The sequence below is a fragment of the Cucumis melo genome, chromosome 4, assembly GCF_025177605.1.
Source record: "Cucumis melo cultivar AY chromosome 4, USDA_Cmelo_AY_1.0, whole genome shotgun sequence".
NCBI classification, from domain to species: domain Eukaryota; kingdom Viridiplantae; phylum Streptophyta; class Magnoliopsida; order Cucurbitales; family Cucurbitaceae; genus Cucumis; species Cucumis melo.
In genome coordinates this window covers 3477716-3499201 of record NC_066860.1, presented here as the reverse complement: position 1 = coordinate 3499201, position 21486 = coordinate 3477716, and the positions used below count along the sequence as shown (strand labels likewise).

Genomic DNA, 21486 nt, shown 5'->3' with positions numbered 1-21486 from the left:
GTAAATTACGTATAATTTGTGATTGATTCCAAATTTTATTATTCAACACTGGTAATAAAATATTTATTTACTGTTTTAAGTTTTATTTTATTTATTTAACTCGTTGAAAATTATTTATTTTACTTATTTAACTTTTGTTAAAAAGTTAATTTTATAATTAAATTTAAAATTTGTTGAAAGTATTCGATTAAAATGAAAAAATGATGCTTTAATTTTTTTATGTATAATATTTTAATTTATGTAAAAAATGATTTCAAACATTTCTCGACTTTCCGATTCAATTTTGTACCTTATAGATTTATGACTATGAATAAGGTTGGCAATAAAATTGTCTATCTAATAGAAATGTAAGGTTTCAATTTTATATGCACCGCATCCAATTTTGGAAAATATTAATTAGATCAATCACTCATTAACGAAATTATAAAACCAAAAATTTATTAATATTTTATAAATTAATTAATTTATTAGACACAAAATTAAAAATTTATTAAATAATTTATAAAAAAAATGAATTCCATTTGAAAATTAATAAATTAAATTAATAATTTCTTTGGTTTTACATAAGTTCGATTCAGGAAGCGTAAAGTATTTAATATTTTTTATTATAATTGTAATAATAATTTATTTTTAGATGAATTGTTACGAATAGCACAAAAAATCAAACTATTTATAAGATATAGCTGTTCAGAAGTTGAATTTTGTGTTAATGTTCTATTAACGAAGTAAATAATATTTAATTAAACCAAAGTAATTAATTTGATCCAATTGTCAAATTTGTCTAATGTGTAATTAGTTCCAAAACGGAGAGAATTTGATAAATTTTATTATATTTTTTTTTTAAATAATTTTTTTCTATTCCTAATCATTCTTCAATTATATTTACTAAATTTAATTTATCCTTTTATATTAGAAAAAAAAAATCCTTAATTTGGTATGCATTTTACTTCTCTTTAAATACACCAACTTCTTTTTAAGTGCTTCTAACATGTGAGTGTGATTTTAATTCATATTGTAGTATGATAAACTACTTTTATCTTTTTGCATTTAAAACAAATAATTAAAAAAAGAACCTTAATTTGGTATGTATTTTACTTTTCTCTAAATACAGCAACCTTTTTGGTTCTACTAACATGTTAATGGATACTTTTAATATATATCATAGCATGTTAAAACCTAATACCCAAAACTTGTTAGGAAAATTAAAAAGATGGATAAAACCGTTAGAAAATAATTATAAATGTAGTAAAATTTTAGAATCATTCAATTTCAGACATGTGTTTGTCATTGATAGATTCTAATATTTTGTTATATATCCTAAATCATTTGGTGCATTTTGCTATATTTGAAAACAACTAAATTTATAATTAGTTTTTTTTCTAACATGTAATGATTGATTTTAATATCTAATATTTGTGAAAATAGTATATATTTATTTAAGCTAATTAAATTATGTTTTAGTTAAAATAAAATATAAAGAGGGAGTTTAGGACATTGAATTAGTTTATAGTCACTCGTTATTATAGAATTGTGGGTTATAATAACTTATGTTTTTGTATAGATTATTTTAGTTTGGAATACATTAGTATGTACTTAAGATGTAAAGTATTTTAGTTTGAAAAGATAACAGTAAACATTGTGGCAAATAATAAAGGGGGATGAATATAAAATAGATAAAAACTAGTAAGTAGTACCATAACAAATAAGAATTTTAGATAACGTTGACATTAGTTAAGGTAAGAATACAAAATAAAGTAGAAATGGTTGGTTGCAGTAGTAGGACCCCAAAACATGGGATGGGCTAAACCAAAATGAAAATGGGGCCAAACGACTCCTGAATGCCTTTTTTAGTACAACAAATAGATAAAAACAAACTTAAAGATAGAAGGGAGTTAAAATGAAGCGCAGAGGTTTTCGTGCCTATAGAGGGTGATCCTCAAACCACACAGTTGAATGCCAAAAACTATGAGCATGGGATGTCAACACATGAGCAACATAATTATTCTAACAATGACAACCCACGTAAAACCAAGAATAACATCAACAAATTCTTTGACCTCATTATCGTAACTAGCATTTGCAATCAAAAGGTCTCAAAGAATCTTGAAATTGGTTTCTGTCACACTCCATCCCGGAGCCCCTCCTCACAAGGCACGCAACGACAATATGAAGCCGACTGACATCGTTCTCCTTCTAACGATACCCATCGACCTGACTTAACTTGAACTTAAAACTAACTCTTTTTAAACATAGACATTGCAGAAAACATCTAAACCCTAAAAACATAAAACTTTATAACATCTTCAAGGCATCCAACCAATGGACTGTTTAAACAAGTTTTATGCAGACAGAAATGAAATCAAATTCTCAACAACACGAAAGTATAGCTTAACAATCCCAACTCAAATATTTCTTACTAGCCTATTACATATACAACAACTAAGTTCAATACTAATCTTAATTACAGACCATCATGTTTAAGATGGAAAGAAGTCGTACTAAAAAATCTTAAATCAAACTTCTACAAAGTAGGCAGATTTCTACTAGACATCAGAACTACGATCTTTACCTATAGGGGAAACAAAACATTGAAGGGCGAACTATAAAACCCCATAAGCGACAGCTTCTAAAAACAAAGCTGGCTTACTAATAACAAGTATGCAAATACTTATAAAGAAAACTTTGCATAACACTTTCTCTAGGCAAGTATTTCTAGCAAGCAACTCATGGCTTATGATCAACTAACATGACATTACTACATTCTGATAAGGTATGCCCAGTACCCATAACATCTTCTTTTCTAACTATAACTCTACGATGCAGTAGGACACACTCAGTACTTCCATCGTCTTTGTCATAGTGGGGCACGCCCGGAAGTACTCACGACAGCATTATTATCATGGACTACGCTCAACATGATTAACAATAGAATAATATTTTATGTGCACATAATATTATCATAGTCTTAGTCTCAAATCTCAGTCATACATCTAGTATTAATCTTAGAAATATCAAAACATTTAATCATGCTTTGCTTTTAAGTATAATTGCTTAAATCTCAACTTAGCTTAACTTGTACTTGGGTACTAGAGCTCTTAACCCAATGCCACTCTTGCATCATGCTTGCTAAAAAATATCTTTCACTTAGATATTTTCATAAACTCAGCATTCAAATATTTTTCTTAGAATTCACATGTTCAAAGGAACATATTTAACTTGAATGCTTTAAAACTTAAACCATGCATACTAATTTATAAATCTCATCAAAAACTTTTTCTAAACTTGAAACTCATGCTTTGTAAATCATTTATAATTCAAGCATAATTGAAATATTTTTAACTCAAAGCATGCTATAAATATAACTTAATAAAATAAGTTTTGAAACTCTTTTGAGACTCATTTTTGTCACGCACAAACTTTACCTAATTCCTTAACCTATAGATTTGTCTTATCTCCTCTTGTCTTGAAACAAGAAAACGCAAGTCGAACTTGGGTTCCAAACTAAGAGAAATTTCCTTAGCTTCATCTCTTTCCTCTTTCTACTCATGAAACCCTCTTCTAGCTCAATTTGATCTCTTTGGAGTCTTGGTCACCACGGCTTGCCCCCAAACACTTTTATAAGACTTTCCCTAACTCAAAATCAAGCTCATGTACAAGATTCAAAGTCTAATTAATCAGAAGACCCCCTAGCTAGCAAACCTTGTTCTTAAGCTTCTTAAACAAAAGAAGGAAAAGTTTGAACTTACTTGGATTAAACCTTAAAGCCTTAACTCTTCTCCTTCAGCTTAAACATGCCAAAACCCACACTTTTCGGATGTTTCTTGAAGGGAAACATGATTTTGATGCATGCTCGACTTTCTTTACTTGTTTTGGCTCAAAACCCTCCAGAATCTCCACCATTCTCAAGCTCTTATCCTTTCTTCTCTCTTTGAAGAAAATGGTAGAAAAAATGAGAGGAAAATGGTCTGAAGAGAAGTTTAAAACGATTCGCATCCACTTTACGTTAAAACCCTCATAAAGGAAACTTTTCAGAAATCCATCCGTCACATGCTTTTTAATGATCATGTCGAGATTGGCTCAAGATCCTCTCATTTCTCGACCAAAAAGGTCCAAAATCCTCCCAATAAACTTAAATAAATTTCTTTTAATTATGTCTCAAGTCTCGATCGAAATGCACTGAGATACCTTGAGAACACATCTCCAAAAACTTCTTATCTTTCATCTCAGCCGACAAGCACCAAAATGCTCGTACCTTAGCTCTGGGATTTATCTTTTGTCTTAAATCTCGTCCGAGATCTCCTCAAATTGTCTGAAATTGCCTTAACCAAAGCTCCTTGTCTTTTCTCTCGGCCAAACAAGACCGAGCCCTTGAGTCTTTGCCCTAGGATGAACAATCTGAGACTCTGATCATTGGCTCTTCTAAACTCCAGAATATTATCCCGAGATGCTTGACTTGGCCCGAGACTCTTCAGGCAACACTTAACCCTTCCTCAAGTCTTAGCAAGCAAATGGAATAGAAGATTCAGGTATTACAGTTTTCGACCCAAAACATGGAAAAATGTTGACCTTCGGTGCTTTGGAAAGACTGCTAAACATGGTGATGGTTATCGAACTCCACAATGCATGTAAAAACTAAGAGGGTGTTTGAGGTAAGGAGTGAGTTATTATAGTTACATGTTATATGTTATTATAATTGAGTTATATTAATTTGTGTTTTCAGTGTAGATTATTTTAGTTTGAGTTATAATAACGTGTATTTGTGGTGTAGATGATTTTAGTTGGGAAGGAAATGGTAAACATCGTAGAAAATAATAATAATAAAAAGATTAATGTCAAACCGTAAAAATTAGTAAATATTAGGATAATCTCTAAATAATATTTTACCGTACTTAAATGTGGTTATTATAGTCTTGCATAATCCCAAAATGACCTAAGTTTTTCCCCATAGTCAACATCATCACCTTTCTCGTAACAACAATGATGCCAATGCCCATTTCACCATTCACACAAATGGTATCATAGTTCACACCTTAACTGGACCAAGAGATTTAACTTCCCATTCGTAATTCTCCTCACCAATAAAGAAAATATTGGGTCGATCGTCTGATCAATGTTCTTACCAAAATGTCGAGTAAAACTTCTACAAAGGTTCAAATAGAGGAAGAGGAAGGAGATCATAAAAATAATTTTACTTGAAGAGAAAACAATAGGTTAAACCTATGCCAAATGGTCGAAGCAAGGATGGAGAGAGGCCTGTGCTTTGAGATTTTGTAAATTATTAAATAGTAAAAGAAACAAATTATTTAGGACGAGTTTGATAATCATTTAATTTTTTTATATATAAAAAGTTAAGTCTATCTTCTCTTTATGTCTTTCATTGATTTGCATATTTATTAAATACAATCTTAGCCAAATTCAAAAAAAACAAAAACAAAAGAAGAAAGTTTGAGGTGACATTAGTGTAATCAAGTTTAATTATAAAAAGTAAAAACAAAATGGTTAGGTCTTAGCTATTTATATCTTACCATATTCGTATTCTATTAATTAATTGATGAACTTATGCCTATAAACCGGACATTAGTTTACATAAATCGTTTCTTTAAAATCGAACATTCAAATCTTTCTAACCAACTTTGTTATATTAAAAGCTTTTTAACCCTTCAAAGTGAAGGATTGAATGCAAAGGTGAGAGATAAGGTTGAGCATGAATTGAAGATGGAAAGTTATCGTATCTACAAAGTAGAAATGGTGTGTGACACGCTTGCAAATTCCTAAACCAAAATTGACACAAAATACAATTTTCTAAAACATAAAAGTATCGTATGTTTAGACTTTCTTCAAGAAGCTTGGAATAATCACCTAAAAAAACACATAAAAGGTGATTAACAAAACAAAAAATGGTTAAATTGACCCAATTCCAATTTTAGTATTTGTATACATTGAATGGAACATGGTTAACACAACCCAAATCACTTTGTGAGTTTTGAATTGTTTGAAACCACGATACATCTTTGTTTTTGACAATTCTAACGATGTTTCATTGTTGGAATCATCCCAATACATAGTCAAATGATATTTTCCACAATTTGTTGAAATGATGAATTTGTAGGGACAAAAGTTTCAATAAACCGAAAAATTGTGATCACGAAAATCATCGTCTCATCTACTATCAAAACAAAAAGTGTTATTCATTGAAGAATCACAACAACAACAATTGACGAAAAAAGCAAAACGACAGATATTTGATACTTACTTTAGTGTGAATAAGATTTGAGTGTACTACAAGTTTGGAAAATAGTACCCAAAAATCATTGTAAAAATGCATTTGATTACGGACCGTTTGATATGACTTAATAAAAAGATTGTTTTTTTTTTCTTTCAAAAACTCACTTTTATTTATACTCTTTCGATGAAAATTGTTTAAAATACATATTAAAAATTATTTTAAATGATTATCAAACACTCTATTTTTTCTCTAAAATAATTTATTTTTAAAATTAAGTATTTGAAAATGTATTTCGTACATCTCCGGGTTGTAAATAGCAATAAAATAACAAATAACTTAAATTGAAAAAATACTGATAATATTAGAAAGAGAATGATTTTGAAAAAAGAAAAAAGAATAATCATTCAGAATAAGGAAAAGAAGAAGAACAAGGGCACGGAAATTTAGGATGAGGTCGTACTCTTTCTATTTGTGACCCAAAAATTGTTTAGAAAACTATGAATTAATTAGTCGAAGATGCGTTTGGTTACCTTTTGAAATTTTAAAACTTGAAATCAAAATTTGCAACTTGCATTTAGTTGTGAGTTTCAAAATGTAATTGCATATCTATGTTCATAATTTTTGAAAAAAAATAAAGCAATAATTTATTGTTTTTAAAAACTAAGCTATTTTAAAGGTTGTTTTTTAAAACTGTTTTAGAGATAAATATACTGAACACGTTTTAATTTCTTTGTTTGTACTTTTAGTTTGTGAAAATACTAAAATGAAAATGAATCATGAATTAAGTATAGTCTTCATTTTTTATATTTAGAATGAAGTTTTTTTTTTTTTTTGAAACAAATACTTAAACTTTGTCGTACAATCCAATTCCACTTTTAAATTTTATCGTAAATTACACATTGATTAACCCAAATTCAGAAAGAGGGTCTAGCCCAAGAAGACATTCGAATCTCAAATTGACACATAAGGAAAGGAATTCCTTAAATTGTGAGTTAGACGTTACATGTTTAGAATTTTTGCACAAAAAAGGACAATCCTCAAATCAAGCTAATTTTCCTTCCTGCATGACTTCCTATGGATGTTAACCTACGATACTACCATTCGGGGCACAAGTCCCAAGTGAGTGACGACCAAAGAGCCATATAAATAGTCAAGTTCCAATACTTGAGAAGGTAAGCAAATATCGTGTGTTTTAAACCTATTTAACACTTAACTTTGCTAACTTAGACATTGAATATATGTGGCACAACTTCTCGTATAAGTTAACGTAACTAGAAAAAAAATCCCTAGAGGACTAATCTCATAAGCTCGATACAAACAAGTCTTTATACCTTTCTTTCTTTAATTCTAGTGTATACTTGTCGTTTTAATTTCGTTTTTCAAAATAATATTTTCTTAATTTACAAAATTGAGGAATAAATATTTTGGGTTGGATAGAATATAATCCATTAATTAATTTTGCATGAACTAAATTTTTTGATTCAATAAAAGCATATGAATTAAATTGGAGATATAAAAATAACTCTATTAATAAATTCTCGTTATTTTACTTCAAATCTTTCGATCCCAGTTATCTTTAAGAAAATTGAATGATTAAAAATATAAAAATGAAAACGAAACTAAAAAATAGAAAATGGTAGATCAAAATGAGTTTCTTTCAATGATATTAACACGAATTTCATTGCTAAAATTCGAAGGTTCAATCTTCTGCTTGAGGTGGTTTATTAAAACAAATAAATAAAATATTACTTTTAGAAAAGTTGTGAAAATAAAATAATATGAAAAATAAAAAGATAAAATGAGAAGGATTAATTTGAAATAAACAAAAAATGAAAGGACCTAAAATTAAATAGGATGACAATGTAATAGTAGACCACGTGTCAGCTCACTGAGTTGAAAGAATCCCCATTTCCCCAGACCTCCATGAGCTCCACCGTGAGTCGTTCTTCTTCTCAAGCGGCCCAAGCTCGGTAGATCAATCGGACTTCGAATTTTCCGGCGAATTCCGTACCCCGCCGGTTCTTCTCCGTCGATTCTGTAAGATCACCGTCATTCTCAACCTATAGCTGCATAACTTCAGTAATTAGGGCATTGAATTGGTCGAAAAAGGTTTCTGACACGTTTCTCTCATAGGGCTCTATGAATTACGTTGGTTTTGGATGATTTTGAAAAACTGTTGGGTAAACTTTTGCATTTGTTGAATTTTTTTAGTTGAGGAAGAGAAACGGAAAAGCCTGTAGGTTGGCAAACATATAAAACGAAATGATTACGACATTTGGTCTCGTTTACTAGATGGACTGTCATTCAGCAATTCATGCTTGCACGTCAAGTTTCATGACGTGGTGATGTAATTTAGCATTCTTGAGCGCATGAACGTCCATTGCTTTGGTAACTGACTAATTGAAATGTGTACTTATAGTTATTTTATTAGAAGATTAGAATTTCGTAAGCTTATTAGGTTGGTGATTTATTTAGCAGTTAGCGGTAAAAACAATGCGATTTTATCTTGAATGAAAATAAAGTTATTGGAAATTTTGCAAATTTAGTACTATGAATGCCTACTATTTACAATTACATGGATTGAAATTAGATTATCTTGAAGGTTAGCCATGGAGTTTGATATTGATCTTTTCATATTCATTGGAGACGAGGATTAAGCGGTGAGTTTAAAGGATGAAGGCTGGAACAGGCTGAAATGTAAGTTCTCTACCTATATGCTTAGTTCTTACATGATTTTTCTCTAATAACTGAGAAACTTTTCACGAATGTCATCTCAACAAACAAGAAGTGAGTCCAGTTGTACGTGGCCATTTATCAAGATGTTAGTTCTTTAGTTCCTCAAACCCAAGTGTCTCGTGTGCCAAAGGATATAACAAATTTATATTGAATCTCATGCATCACCGGGTCTTATATATATATCTGCATAATGACAATAAACTTCTCAACGGACACACATGGGGTAAATGCCATCAGTTGTATGCAGAAATTTATTTAATTCTCCAGCTAGCTGATGTACACGTTGGCTGGCACTGTGTGATTGGATTCATGAAGGATTTCATGATACCATATATAACCACAAAACTTAATTATTGAACTTATGTTTTGTTTGTTCTTAATAGTTCAGTTCCTTTTCTTCCCTGTTGCTAAATATGGCCAATGGCCTATGACTGCCAACACATAAATATGTCAAATCTTTCTTTCAGATGGAGGAAGTTTGTCTTAATAGCGAGCCTATCTTCGATGAATGTGGCGAATATGAGGTGGATGGTGATGGTTCCTTTATGGACAATGATGAATCTGGGGAAGCACAGTCAAGGAAGAATCCTCCACTGCCAACTGTGGGTTTGGAATTTAATTCTTTCGATGAGGCTTATGACTTTTATAATATTTATGCTAAGGATGTGGGCTTTGGCATCAGAGTCAGTAATTCGTGGTTTCGATCTAAGAAAAAAGAACGATATAGAGCTAAACTTAGCTGCAGCAGTGCAGGATTCAAGAAAAAGAGTGAAGCTAACAATCCAAGGCCAGAAACTAGGACTGGTTGTCCTGCAATGATAATTATTAGGCTTATTGATATCGAAAGGTGGAGAATAGTTGAAGTTGAGCTTGAACACAACCATCCAGTGAGTCCACAAATCACTCGATTTTACAAGTCACATAAAAAGATGATTCTTGCGGCAAAGAAAACGCAGCCACAGCTGCATCCTGTGACCGAAGTTCATACCATCAAGCTCTATAGAAGAACTATTCTTAACAGTTGTAATAGAAGCTCAGATGTTGACCAAAGTGAGGGTATCAGTTCTGTTGATCACTTGAAATACCTTGAACTTAAAGACGGGGATGGTCATGCATTGTATAATTATTTTTGCCGCATGAAAATGACAAGTCCCAATTTTTTTTACTTGATGGATCTTGACAACAATGGGCATTTGAGGAATGTGTTTTGGGCAGATTCCCGGTCCAAGTCTGCATATTGTTACTTTTGTGATACAATCACTATAGACACAACTTGCTTGACAAACAGATATGAAATTCCTCTGATTTCGTTTGTTGGTGTGAACAACCACGGACAATCAGTGTTGCTAGGATGTGGCTTTATTGGATTTGAATCAGTGGAGTATTTTGTTTGGATTTTGAAGGCATGGCTTAAGTGCATGCTGGGACGCACACCACAGGTCATTATTACTGACCAAAATAAAACATTGCTTGCTGCAGTCTCTGAAGTTTTCCCTAAAGCTCGTCACTGTTACTCTATGTGGTATATCATGCAAAGAATACCAGAAAAGTTGGGCGGACTTGAAGGATATGAAACAATGAGAAGCCAATTGAACGAAACCATTTTTAGCTCATTGAAGATAACTGAATTCGAAACTTCATGGACTAATATGATCAAGCACAATGGGCTTGGAGATAACAAATGGCTCCAATCACTGTACGAAGATCGGACATTATGGGCTCCTGTATACTTAAAAGACGTATTTTTTGCAGGATTGGTCCCTATCTGTGCAAATGAAAGCTTCAAAGCGTTTTTCGATGGCTATTTACATAAACACACATCTTTTAAGGAATTTGTTGATAAATATGATCTTGCTCTCCATAGGAAATACCATAAGGAAGCAGTGGCAGATCTGGAGTCAAGAAATTTAAGCGTTGAGTTGAAAACGAGATGTAATTTTGAGTTGCAGCTCTCCAAGGTGTACACAAAAGAAATATTCAGCAAGTTCCAATCTGAGGTAGAAGGAATGTACTCTTGCTTCAACACAAGGCAGGTCAATGTAAATGGGCCTATAGTAACTTACATTGTCAAAGAAAGGATTGAAGTTGAGGGAAATGAGAAAGAGGTAAGATCTTTTGAGGTATTGTATGAGACAACCGAAGTGGACATTCGGTGCATTTGCAGTTTGTTCAACTACAAAGGTTACCTTTGCAGGCACGCGTTAAATGTTTTTAATTATAACGGCGTGGAAGAAATCCCAGCTCGCTACATTCTGCCACGCTGGTGTAAAGATTATAAATGCAGTTATCCTCTAGATCAGAGGTTAAGTAATACAAATGTGTATAGTTCGACATACCAATATAGTCATATTCTTAATTTTGCACTTCCGGTTGTAGAAGAAGGTGCACAATCTCAAGAACGTTATAAGCTTGCATTGCAAGAATTGGAGGAGTTATTACATAAATTAAATCTTGTAGAGGATGATCTAAATAACGATGGATAATTTGTTCTGATGAAGTAATTGTGAAATAGAATACAAAGATCTGTAGTGAAGACGATGCTTGTCTATGGATGCCATGTTTATGCTCTCTCTTTCTCTCTCCATCCCTCCCTCAATCACCATTCCTTAGATTCGTATGTATCTGTTGAGACCCTCTATAAAACTGATTCATAATGCAGGTAAACAATTTGGACAATGCCAAAATATTGGGTTAAGTATGTATCAAGTATGTAATATGTAATACGTACAATATCCACACATAATGATTCAGCCCTTTGCATTAAAAGCTCCCTTGCCAAACTGGTCAAAGGGAGGTACCTACCACTCATCATGATAATGGAAGAAGCTTGTCTCATTTATATGTTTCAAAAAGTGAGATATCTGAATTATTGTTGGAATGAGTTGAAGTGAAACAGGTATGCACGTTCGGACGACACACTATTGGGAGGGACGAAAAGCAGGTTTGCAGTCTGCATCGTGAGAAATGAGCTAAGCCAATCAGAACTTTGCCTCCATGTTATCAGGTAAGTATGACATAAGAAACACTGAATAATCATTTCTTAACCTGCAATTACGACCTCACTTGACATATAGCATTTTGGTATATCGACCATCCTGACTTCTAGTATGTGTCATTAAGTTCTAATATGCAATGGTACTGTTGCATTTTGGTATATCGACTGTCCGGACTTCTAGTTTGTCCATTATTCTTTCTTTTTCTCAGTATAGACGAGAGTGATAGAGGAGCTTTATGTGCACAATTTTCTGTGGAAGTTTAAGCAAGAGCTCTGTTATTATACAGTAGTCTCTCCAAGGCTACCTAGTTGGGGTACGGCCATTTTCCTTCTTCTACGACTTCATTTTATTTTGTTGCATAAATATTAATTTATACCTCTAAACTTAAATTTTAGGGGCAGTATCAATTTAAATATCCAACTAATAATTGTATTAATTTAAATCCTTAACTTTTATAAATTTATCAATCCATACATTCTTTAAGATTTAGTTTGATAAATATATCACAAACATTTAATTTTTTCAATTAAACTTAATAAATTGTTATAAGTGAGTCGATACATAACTTTTATTAGGATTATATTTGAAAATCGTCGATACATAAGTTCCTATTCATATGTAGACTTTTACAATGTCAATTTAACATGATTGATGATTATCAAGAGTCTAAAACATATTGGAAGGTGTAAAATGACACATCTAGGGGTATATATATATATATATATAAAATAGATATACATATATATGTTATTTGTGAGCTAATATTGCATCACTTCTTATCACTATCATTGAAGGTGAGACAATAAATTGTTGCAATTTGCCCCCATAGAGCACTCAACGTCCTGAAAGGTGAATAATAGTCTTTGCTCTGCCGTCTAATTTGAAGACTATCTATTGCTATAGTCTTTGGCCCCTCATGGAATCATTATATTATATAGAGACCTCACAGTTGGAGATTATTTGGAGGTAATGCATAGAATTATTTGGTTAAGAAATAGAAGAACATTAAACTTACATTCTAAAACGCTTTTGAGGCTACATCGATTAGAACCTTAAGCAAATAGTTGTATCAAAATTTACTTAAATGGAATGAAAACTCAATATTGTCTATTTGATTGCTGTGTTTTTCTTTACTTAAAAACAGTCTTATACACCTGTGAAAGTTACACATTCACGATTTATTGTTGTGTTTTTCTTTACTTAAAAAAATCTTAAAAGTTACACATTCATGATTTAAAACACTTGTGAAAGTTACACAACGCAATTTCAATTGAGAGTTTAAATTGATTCATTTAAGAAATCTTATAGTTTAAATTAATACAATCATTACCTTGAGGTTTTAAGCAATATCAAAGTTTATTTAATAGTATTGATAATTGTCTTATAAATAGTAGCACGGTTGTAGCATTACTAAATTAGACTATGTATTTTTAGAATAAGGCTCTCGATTTTAAATAGTAATGGGTGTCATATCTAAAACTTTAACTAATTAAAAGAAATATATGATCAACTAAGTAAGATATATTGATATTTGCAAACAATTATCAAATCTGTACACTTTGATCGTGCAAATTATTTATTTTGAAAATTGTATTTTCTCCATTCAAAGTACTAGCCATAGGATATAGTCCATTGATTTCTACAAATGTTGTTTTTGAAGGTAAATGGTTGATTGAGACAACAGTCAAAATTAGCATCTAGTTTAAGAAATTTGAAGATCTAGAAAATTTGACATAGTTGATAATCTTAATATAATAACCTCTAGATGTCTTTTGAATAAGATATATAATATAATGAAGTAACGTGCTCTTGTTATAGTCCAAGAGGTTAGAAGTTCATATTCATTCATCAACCACATTATCTAAAGTCACCCCACATTAATTCTATGTTTCAATTTTCATCTAAAATTTAAAAATAACAAATATAGTTTGTAAATTATTATGAAAAGTTAAAAAAATTTAGTACATGTTAGGATGGCTTTCTATTTATACAAATATGCCCGACCCATATGGGATCATGAAAAACATTCATAAGTAAGTCTTACCCAATTCATTTGGAGAGATTAAAAAAATTTACAACAAAATGTTTGAAGCTCCAGTCAATAATCTCGAGATTACAATAAAGCCTTACCAAGATTGAAGATTAAAATTTGCTTAAATTTCAAAAGACCGAAACTCTCGAACGGACATGCATGTATTAGCGATGGTACTTACCCACAACAATATGAGTTCATTCAACAAACAAAATTTCTCCAAAAATCTCATCTAAAACATACTAATACACGAAGAATTATATAAACATATATCTTTTTAAAGAATATTAAAAGTAGTTCCATTGTGAAAGTTGCTAATGTAAAAATAAGCCCAAATAGCACTTGGCTTTTGAAAGAAATCAAATACGGAGACCTTCAGAATCAAAGATATTGCAGTGGACAAACAAAGCTAAAGCTTCACTCTGCATAAAAAGATTACAAATTCATCTTAAGGAATTTACTTACAATGTCCAATCAAGGCCATGGCTTCTGAAGACAAACACGAACAGATGTAATCCAAATCATCAGCACCCTATTATGATGAGGAATACAGGGAGCAGAAAGACAAGCTGAGTTTATAGAATCGCATAAATTAGTGTACGAGCAAAGTACACAGCAGTGGAAACTCAAATGCAAAACAAGAGAGGGAGCAAACCCAAACTAAGTATAAATACTATCACAAGGCCAAGACAAATTGCTGTTGTCATTATAGGCAGGTAGGTAATGTCACTCCATGACAAACAAAAGCCAAAACCAGGTAAGCAATCACTAGGAGGAGGATTATCAGCATTACCCTGCAAGAATTAAAGCATTTATTTCATAAGTAGGAAGCAGAATATCGTCATCTTTAAGACGTTTAGATGCTTTCTAATCCAAATTTGTTGCAGCAGAAGTTACACTAGCTGAAGAGCATACAGAGAAATGTTTAATCACTGAGAATGAAAAGGCAGGCAGTAGGAACATTTTTGTTTTTTTTTTTTTTTTTTTGAACAAGGAAACAACTAGGAACTTTTTTGTTGTTGTTGTTGCTGTTGTTGTGGAAGGGTTAAGAGCAATCATGCTTTCCGTAATGTAGTTCTTAATTTAGTTTATACGCTAGCAGTTTAGCACCGGTTGACAAATTACAGCATATGAACATGTGACGTGGGGGAATCAACGTCTAAATTCTAGGTTGATGGTACAAACATGATCTAGTTGAGCTATGCATAATACAAAAAATGCATGAACAATCCTACGTTAGTGTACTCTTTTGTACTGAGTGCAGAATCATTCTTCAGAAGGGGAGGAAACATACACAAGCTTAACATTTTTCCACCAAACAGTGTTTCTGAAACGTCGAGCCTGCTTTCTAAATCGCATGGTGTTTCCTTGCATATTAGTAGTTTTATCCACAAGCAGCTCCAATCGATCACCTCTCTCTAAAACTTTGTCAATATTCTCTATCATGACATTTCGCACCTGTAGAACACAATAACTATTAGTTATCATTGACATGATATTATGCTGAACCTAACATTAAGTACAATAATATTTCGAGTTTGATTACAGTGTGGCCATAAATTGGCGATGGAAAATTAGAATAAGGTCCTGGAAGAATCACACCTAAACGATCACCGATAATTAATAGAACTATAACAAACTAAAGGAAAAAGGAACATTCTTACAGCATGCATCACTGTATATTACCCGCTCTCTCCCCATCTCTCAAGATTGAAAGTATGGAGATTATGTCATTACATTACATCCTAAACTAAGTGAAGTGCAAGGAGCAAAATAGCTGCTTTCAGGTACAGCGAGATTACATAAACAAAATACTCGAGAATTTTAAATAATCACCTGGCTCATTTCACCTTTCAGCCGGTTGATCCGATCTGCATTTGGGTCATTGGAGTAGTATTCCATTTGCTGACTCAGAACTCTTGAGAATTCATCGTTCATGCCGTAAGCATTGGCTGAATGAACTGCACGGCCATATGTCCTTACAAATCTCTGATGAATATCTTCAAGGAATGCAAAAGGAATCCTCCCTGAAGAATATAGGTTGTCATTGTCAGTACAACTCAAAACTCATTGATTGTAGTTGACAGTGTGAACGAGTTGGGTAAGGGTTTCAAAGACGATTGGCTTCACTTGTCGTCCGAAGCCGACAAAGATTGAAAAACATTCTATTCCCCATGCCCGCGTATTTTACGAAGAAGCAACAATCTTCACACTAATCGTTTTGATGTTACTAACAATGATGGAAAACATCGTCCAGGTTCAATAATACAAATGCCATCCAAACTCCACACATATTGTCTTTTCGCGAGCATCAAAACAGACCAAGCAATAATTACAAATAGCGAACAGTGAACAAACAACGACTAAATCATACAAAACAAAGCACATCTGCCTACTCCCCGTCTTCAGACTATAAAGCTCTACTCACAGTCTACCGCCAATTTTAGAAATAAATGGTATACTGTACAGTAGAACTACATGATCCGACTAAACAGAGCAAAATAATCATCATTCACCATCTAAAAAAAAAATTTATTTAATAATTTGCACAAGACTACTCAATTGAACAGCGCAAACCTCATTAACGACACTACAAGTGTGAAATTCATATAAAGAAAAAGAGTGATACTCACTTCCGGCAGTGTCATCGGCCATACAAAGCACCGTAAGGCCATCGGTACGCTTGACGTGAAAGATATATCGATCCTGAGAGTAGGAAACATGAGAATCATCGTTTCCGGGAATCTTATCGAGTATTTGGCGAGAAATCGAGCTAGCATTCGTGGGAGTTGCGGAAAATTCAGCCAAAATCACCGATCCCCTTGCCACCAGCGCATAAATTATCGCCATGAGAGAGATGATTTGGTTGGTGGATTTATTAGGATAAAATCGACTGCAAAAAGTACGTCGATGAGTGGAATTGAAGCAGCCGGTACGTGGTGGGAAGATCAGGATCTTGATTCTCTCAACGCCAGCTTGAAATTTAGGCGTTGAAGATCATCGAAGAGAGAGAGAGAGAGGAATTGAAATTAGGTTTTTAAAAAATCAAAATCAGCATTTGCCAACACAGCGGGAATTAGCTAGAAAGTTGATTGTAATTATTTCACCTTTTCTTTTCCCTCCCCACAAATTGCAAAAAAATCATCTTATCTAATTCTACGATTTTTATCATTTAGGCATTCAATTTTTACGTTTGTCGTAAGTACGAGAGTTCAATTTTAACATTTTTAGAACAGTAAGGATCCAATTGTTATTACTAAAAGTTTGATGATATCGTAATTACGACTATCACAATATATTAGGGAGCGATTCTTACAATTTACCCTATTATTTTTTTGAAAAAATAAATAATAAAATTATTTTAAATGACAAGCTTAATGTACGATGGTTTATTGTAGATAGACTATAATGTTTTACCATATTTGTAAATATTTTAATTTATTTTGTTATGTTTAAAAACGACTTGATAAAGTAAGTTAATGTAGGCTAAAGATAGAAACATTTTCATAGTAATAATTTTTTATTTTACACTAAATTTGTCCAACTTACTCTCTAGTGATTTGAGAAAAATCTATTACGGAGTATTTTGAGGGTCAGATTTAGAGTTATGATTGTTAAAAAGTTGTAAAAAAACCAGACACCACGAGACTATTAAAAAAACTCGAAATTTGTATCCATATAGTCTTCGAACTTCCAAGAGTGTGTAATAAGTCTCTAAGATCAATTTGATAATGATTTTGTTTTTTGTTTTTTAAATTTACGATTGTTTCCTACAAATTCCTTTAATATGATCGTTATCTTAAGAATAATTGATCTTTGGGTATAATCCAATGGCTTTTACTTTTGGTATAATCCCAAAATGTCTCATACCAATACAGATAGTTGTCCTTCCTTATCTAATTGACGTGAGACTATGGTTGGATTCACTAAGTAAATTTTTTTTTATATTTTGCAAAACTTTAAAGTGGATAATAAAGCATAAAAAATTCATGAATTGAATACGAAAGGTTTGTTTAATTATATGCTTAATTAACTTTTAAAAACTGACAATTAATTATCAAACAAGGCGTAAATTTATCAATTCTCTTTTTGACGAGTTCTTCAACTTCAAATTTTGTCCCATAGATAAATTTGATTTATTGAACATGAAAATGAAAATTTTAGGTTTTAAAAAGAATTAAACCTTTAATTTTGTGTTTAGTATATCTATAAAAAAAAAAATTGGAAGTAATTGATCGATTAAACTTATCAGGTAAAATTAACAAAAAAAAAAAATAATAATTGAAGATTGAATTTATTTATGTATAATTTTATTTATATCATCTTTTGAGAGTATAGTTGTTGGAAGTATATGATCTTTTGTTCAAGGTTTATTTATTTCTTTTAATAAGAAGACATAAAATCAAGAAACCAAACCAACTACCGTAATAATACACCACAACTCAAGCTGCATCCGGTGGGCTTTATTTCATTCGCAGAATACGCACACCACAAGAAAGATAATACATAGATAGGAATGGCTAGCAACCTAACCTTCTTCCCAAAACTCGCAAGCCTCGACAAATCTTGGTTCTTATGTGTAATAACGTTAATAAACTCAACACGATCTGACCCCATACAAACAAAAGGAGGTAGAGAACCATAACCAAAATAATCATTTTAAAAACTTCCAAATCTTGTACCATCGCTAATAACGCTTCAAGGATCTTAATGGGACTACTTAGAACTCACTCATTTGTGAAGGTTATTGTAATACTTTAAAAAGTCGGCAAACTAGTAATTATAATAAATTTAAAATTAGAAAAAAAAACTTATTAACAAATATATATGAATTAAAATTTATATTCATCGATCTCGTTTTTATTTTTGTTTAAAACGTTTAACATGTGTTAAATTATGAATAATAATAATAATATATGTATATATTTTGTTTGCAAAGATGATATACCGAATAAAAGGATAGAGGATCTCATAGCTCAAGATCAAATACAAAAACTCATAGCATTTTAACACTAACACAAAAGGAAAACTTAAACAAAATGTTTATAAAGAAAACAGTCAACATAGTTCTCTATATAAGAACAACTCTCAACCACTTAGAACAACACATAAAAATCTCAATTTGAATATTTAGACTAATCACTGCAGAATTGAATGACTTAAATTATTGTAGACATCGAACTTCAAAAATAATAATAATATACAATTTTGTTAATATTTTTGTTGCCTAGCATCCATTAATAAAAAGAGGGAAGGAAGAAGAGACCACTTTGCATTTGCATTTCGTGAAGAAAGATAATATCTTGAAATTTGTTCTTCTTTTAGTCAAATAACTTTATAGCTAAAATACAAAAGCAAAACATGTTAAATTATTTCGATAACCGAACCAAGTTGTTACAAAATCAATATAGAAATGTAAAAATAGGTATAAACATAAATATACGTAGTTTGTTATGATCGAGAGATACAGTGAGAATAGTTTTATAAGATATACGTTTCGAAATATGATACAACAGCATTAGAATCAGGGAGTTTACATAGTATATTAGAATCATGAATACAAAAATTATGAATAGTCAAACAACAAGATCCTCGTACTTGATTATTTATAGCGTTAGACAAGAAGTTCAAAGCATTCGAACACAAGCCGAGATGTATTCCACCCAACTAATTATATCGGACATCTAGATTATTCTTTTTTCTTTTTTTACTTTTATATGAATATAATGAATAAAAAAAAAAGAATTTTGTATTTATTTTTAAGAAAAGAAAATCTGTTATCACTAATTATATGCACTTTTTCTTTAGCACTAAAAATAAATCCTATAATTACAAATATCAATTATCATTTAATTCCAAGTCAAATAAAAGAATAGAAGTCCTTACAAATTTATTATCTCATGAGATAATGTTCATCCTCAATCTGTAAAAAAACAAAGATACAAGAAAACAACAACAGTGACTTATTCAAATAAATAATAACACAACACTTTTATATATATATATATAAGTTTTAAGAGATACATGTAGTGAGATTGGTATTTCATTGTTTTTTTTTTTTTAAATTAAATTTATTTCCTTTTCATATATTTTCTTTAATAGAATAGTTGAATTCATAGTTAATTTCCACGACAGTTAAAAAATTGTTTTTTTTTCTTTAGTTTTAAAATTTTGGTTTGGTTTTTTAATCATCAATAAAAATATAGACAATAAATAGATATATTTGAAGATAGAAGTATTGTTTATATGTTTAATTTTAGAAAATAAAAAATAAAATGGCTACTAAACGTGGCTTGATATTTGAATTTTAATCCATTGTTCAATACACTTTTGTCTTGAAAATATCGATTTAATGACTCAGATAGTAAGTAATAATTTAGTGATTTTTCTTAATAATATTTTACAAATGTCATAAATTTCAATAATATTTTACCAATAAAAATTAAAATTATTTACGAAAATAACAAAAAGTTCTTAAATTGACTTAAGAATTTTGTAAATATAATATAAATCATTATTTCTCGTAAATAAATGTACAAATTATTTAACTCTTTATTTATTAACATTATTTTCATCCTTCTTATAGACACATAATTATAATTTTACACGAACAAATATCAAACTCGAAATTCATTCTAAACCCTTTTCTCCATTTGCTTGATTGATCATCCCAACTTGAAACATCTAATTCGATATATATACATATATTTATTTATTTATTTATTATTGTTTTTTTTTTTTTAATTTGCCATCGACAATATATTATTAATTTTATTTTGAGCCAATATAAATTTACCTAAATTCGTAATAATTAGACCAAATTTTTATTTTTCACTATATATAGAGAGAGAGTAGAAAAATCAAATTCATATAGGTAATATATATTTCAGTAATTATTTGAAGAAAGTTAGTTGGATTATAAATTTATAATTTAATGTCACATGGTATTGTAACGACCCAACTCTTTATACTAAGCTGAGGTCGTTACTAAAAAAAACAATGACAAGAGACACTTTTTGAAACGAGGGAAGAATAAATTTTCATTAAAAACGGAATATTAAAACACTGAAACATAAACGCGGAAGCAAAATTGAGTCCCCATATGGCATGTCACGGATCCTTCTCTGTCGCTCGCCAGCTTTCCTCTACCTTTACCTTCGCCTGAAATGTTAAACATAGAAAGAGTGAGTATAAACATATACTCAGTAAGGGACCTACTACTAGTCCCGCTAGGTGTCTGTTAACTTCACATTAGAGTCCTGAAAATGGTACCCAATCTCTGGCACGTTCCCGAACACGTGCAACATGCGCTCCCGTAGGAACGAAAATCTGGTCTTCGGTGTCCCGAGGGAGCACCTAGGACATGCTGGTCTGTAGTGAACCCGGGGGTAACACTAAGACAATCGGGATGCGAGGACCCCGTCGAATCACTCGAATCATATCTATATCCATGCTAGACTGGCGTCCCGTCGGACCACACAGTCCTAAATAGGTGG

At 31.2% G+C, this 21486-nt stretch overlaps 2 protein-coding genes across 7 annotated transcripts; one reads left to right on the top strand and one right to left on the bottom strand.

Annotated features, from left to right (window-relative positions):
- Positions 1-8074: 8074 nt before the first annotated feature.
- Positions 8075-11495, top strand: LOC103503840 (protein FAR1-RELATED SEQUENCE 6-like). Of its 5 annotated transcripts, none has more exons than XM_051083671.1 (4): positions 8075-8263; positions 8829-8923; positions 9430-11067; positions 11157-11495. In XM_051083671.1, the coding sequence occupies exons 3-4, from the start codon at positions 9430-9432 to the stop codon at positions 11175-11177; spliced, it is 1659 nt and encodes a 552-aa protein (XP_050939628.1). In that variant the 5' UTR covers positions 8075-8263; positions 8829-8923; the 3' UTR covers positions 11178-11495. The 5 variants fall into 5 exon arrangements, with proteins under 5 accessions (XP_050939628.1, XP_050939629.1, XP_016903601.2 ...); XM_051083672.1 differs by having other exon boundaries at positions 8817-8923; XM_017048112.2 differs by having other exon boundaries at positions 8076-8263; positions 8834-8923; positions 9430-11495.
- A 2752-nt stretch (positions 11496-14247) lies between these two features.
- LOC103503839 (vesicle-associated membrane protein 711) lies at positions 14248-17119 on the bottom strand. Of its 2 annotated transcripts, XR_007820220.1 has the most exons (5): positions 16624-17065; positions 15827-16017; positions 15285-15448; positions 14646-14784; positions 14248-14522 (listed from the first exon to the last, which is right to left on the bottom strand). XR_007820220.1 is itself a non-coding variant. In XM_051083670.1 (4 exons), the coding sequence occupies exons 1-4, from the start codon at positions 16838-16840 to the stop codon at positions 14697-14699; spliced, it is 660 nt and encodes a 219-aa protein (XP_050939627.1). In that variant the 5' UTR covers positions 16841-17119; the 3' UTR covers positions 14248-14696. The 2 variants fall into 2 exon arrangements, 1 of the variants encoding a protein (XP_050939627.1); XM_051083670.1 differs by having other exon boundaries at positions 14248-14784; positions 16624-17119.
- Between the last annotated feature and the right edge of the window lie 4367 nt (positions 17120-21486).

What these genes read in the sequence shown, in the direction of transcription:
- LOC103503840 (XM_017048112.2), top strand. Translation starts at nt 9,430, where the DNA reads ATGGAGGAAGTTTGTCTTAATAGCGAGCCTATCTTCGATGAATGTGGC.
- LOC103503839 (XM_051083670.1), bottom strand. Translation starts at nt 16,840, where the DNA reads ATGGCGATAATTTATGCGCTGGTGGCAAGGGGATCGGTGATTTTGGCT. An exon ending in GGCCGATGACACTGCCGGAA is followed by an intron (nt 16,018 to 16,623) that starts GTGAGTATCACT and finishes TATATTCTTCAG; the next exon opens with GGAGGATTCCTTTTGCATTC. An exon ending in TGGAAAAATGTTAAGCTTGT is followed by an intron (nt 14,785 to 15,284) that starts GTATGTTTCCTC and finishes TAATTCTTGCAG; the next exon opens with GGTAATGCTGATAATCCTCC.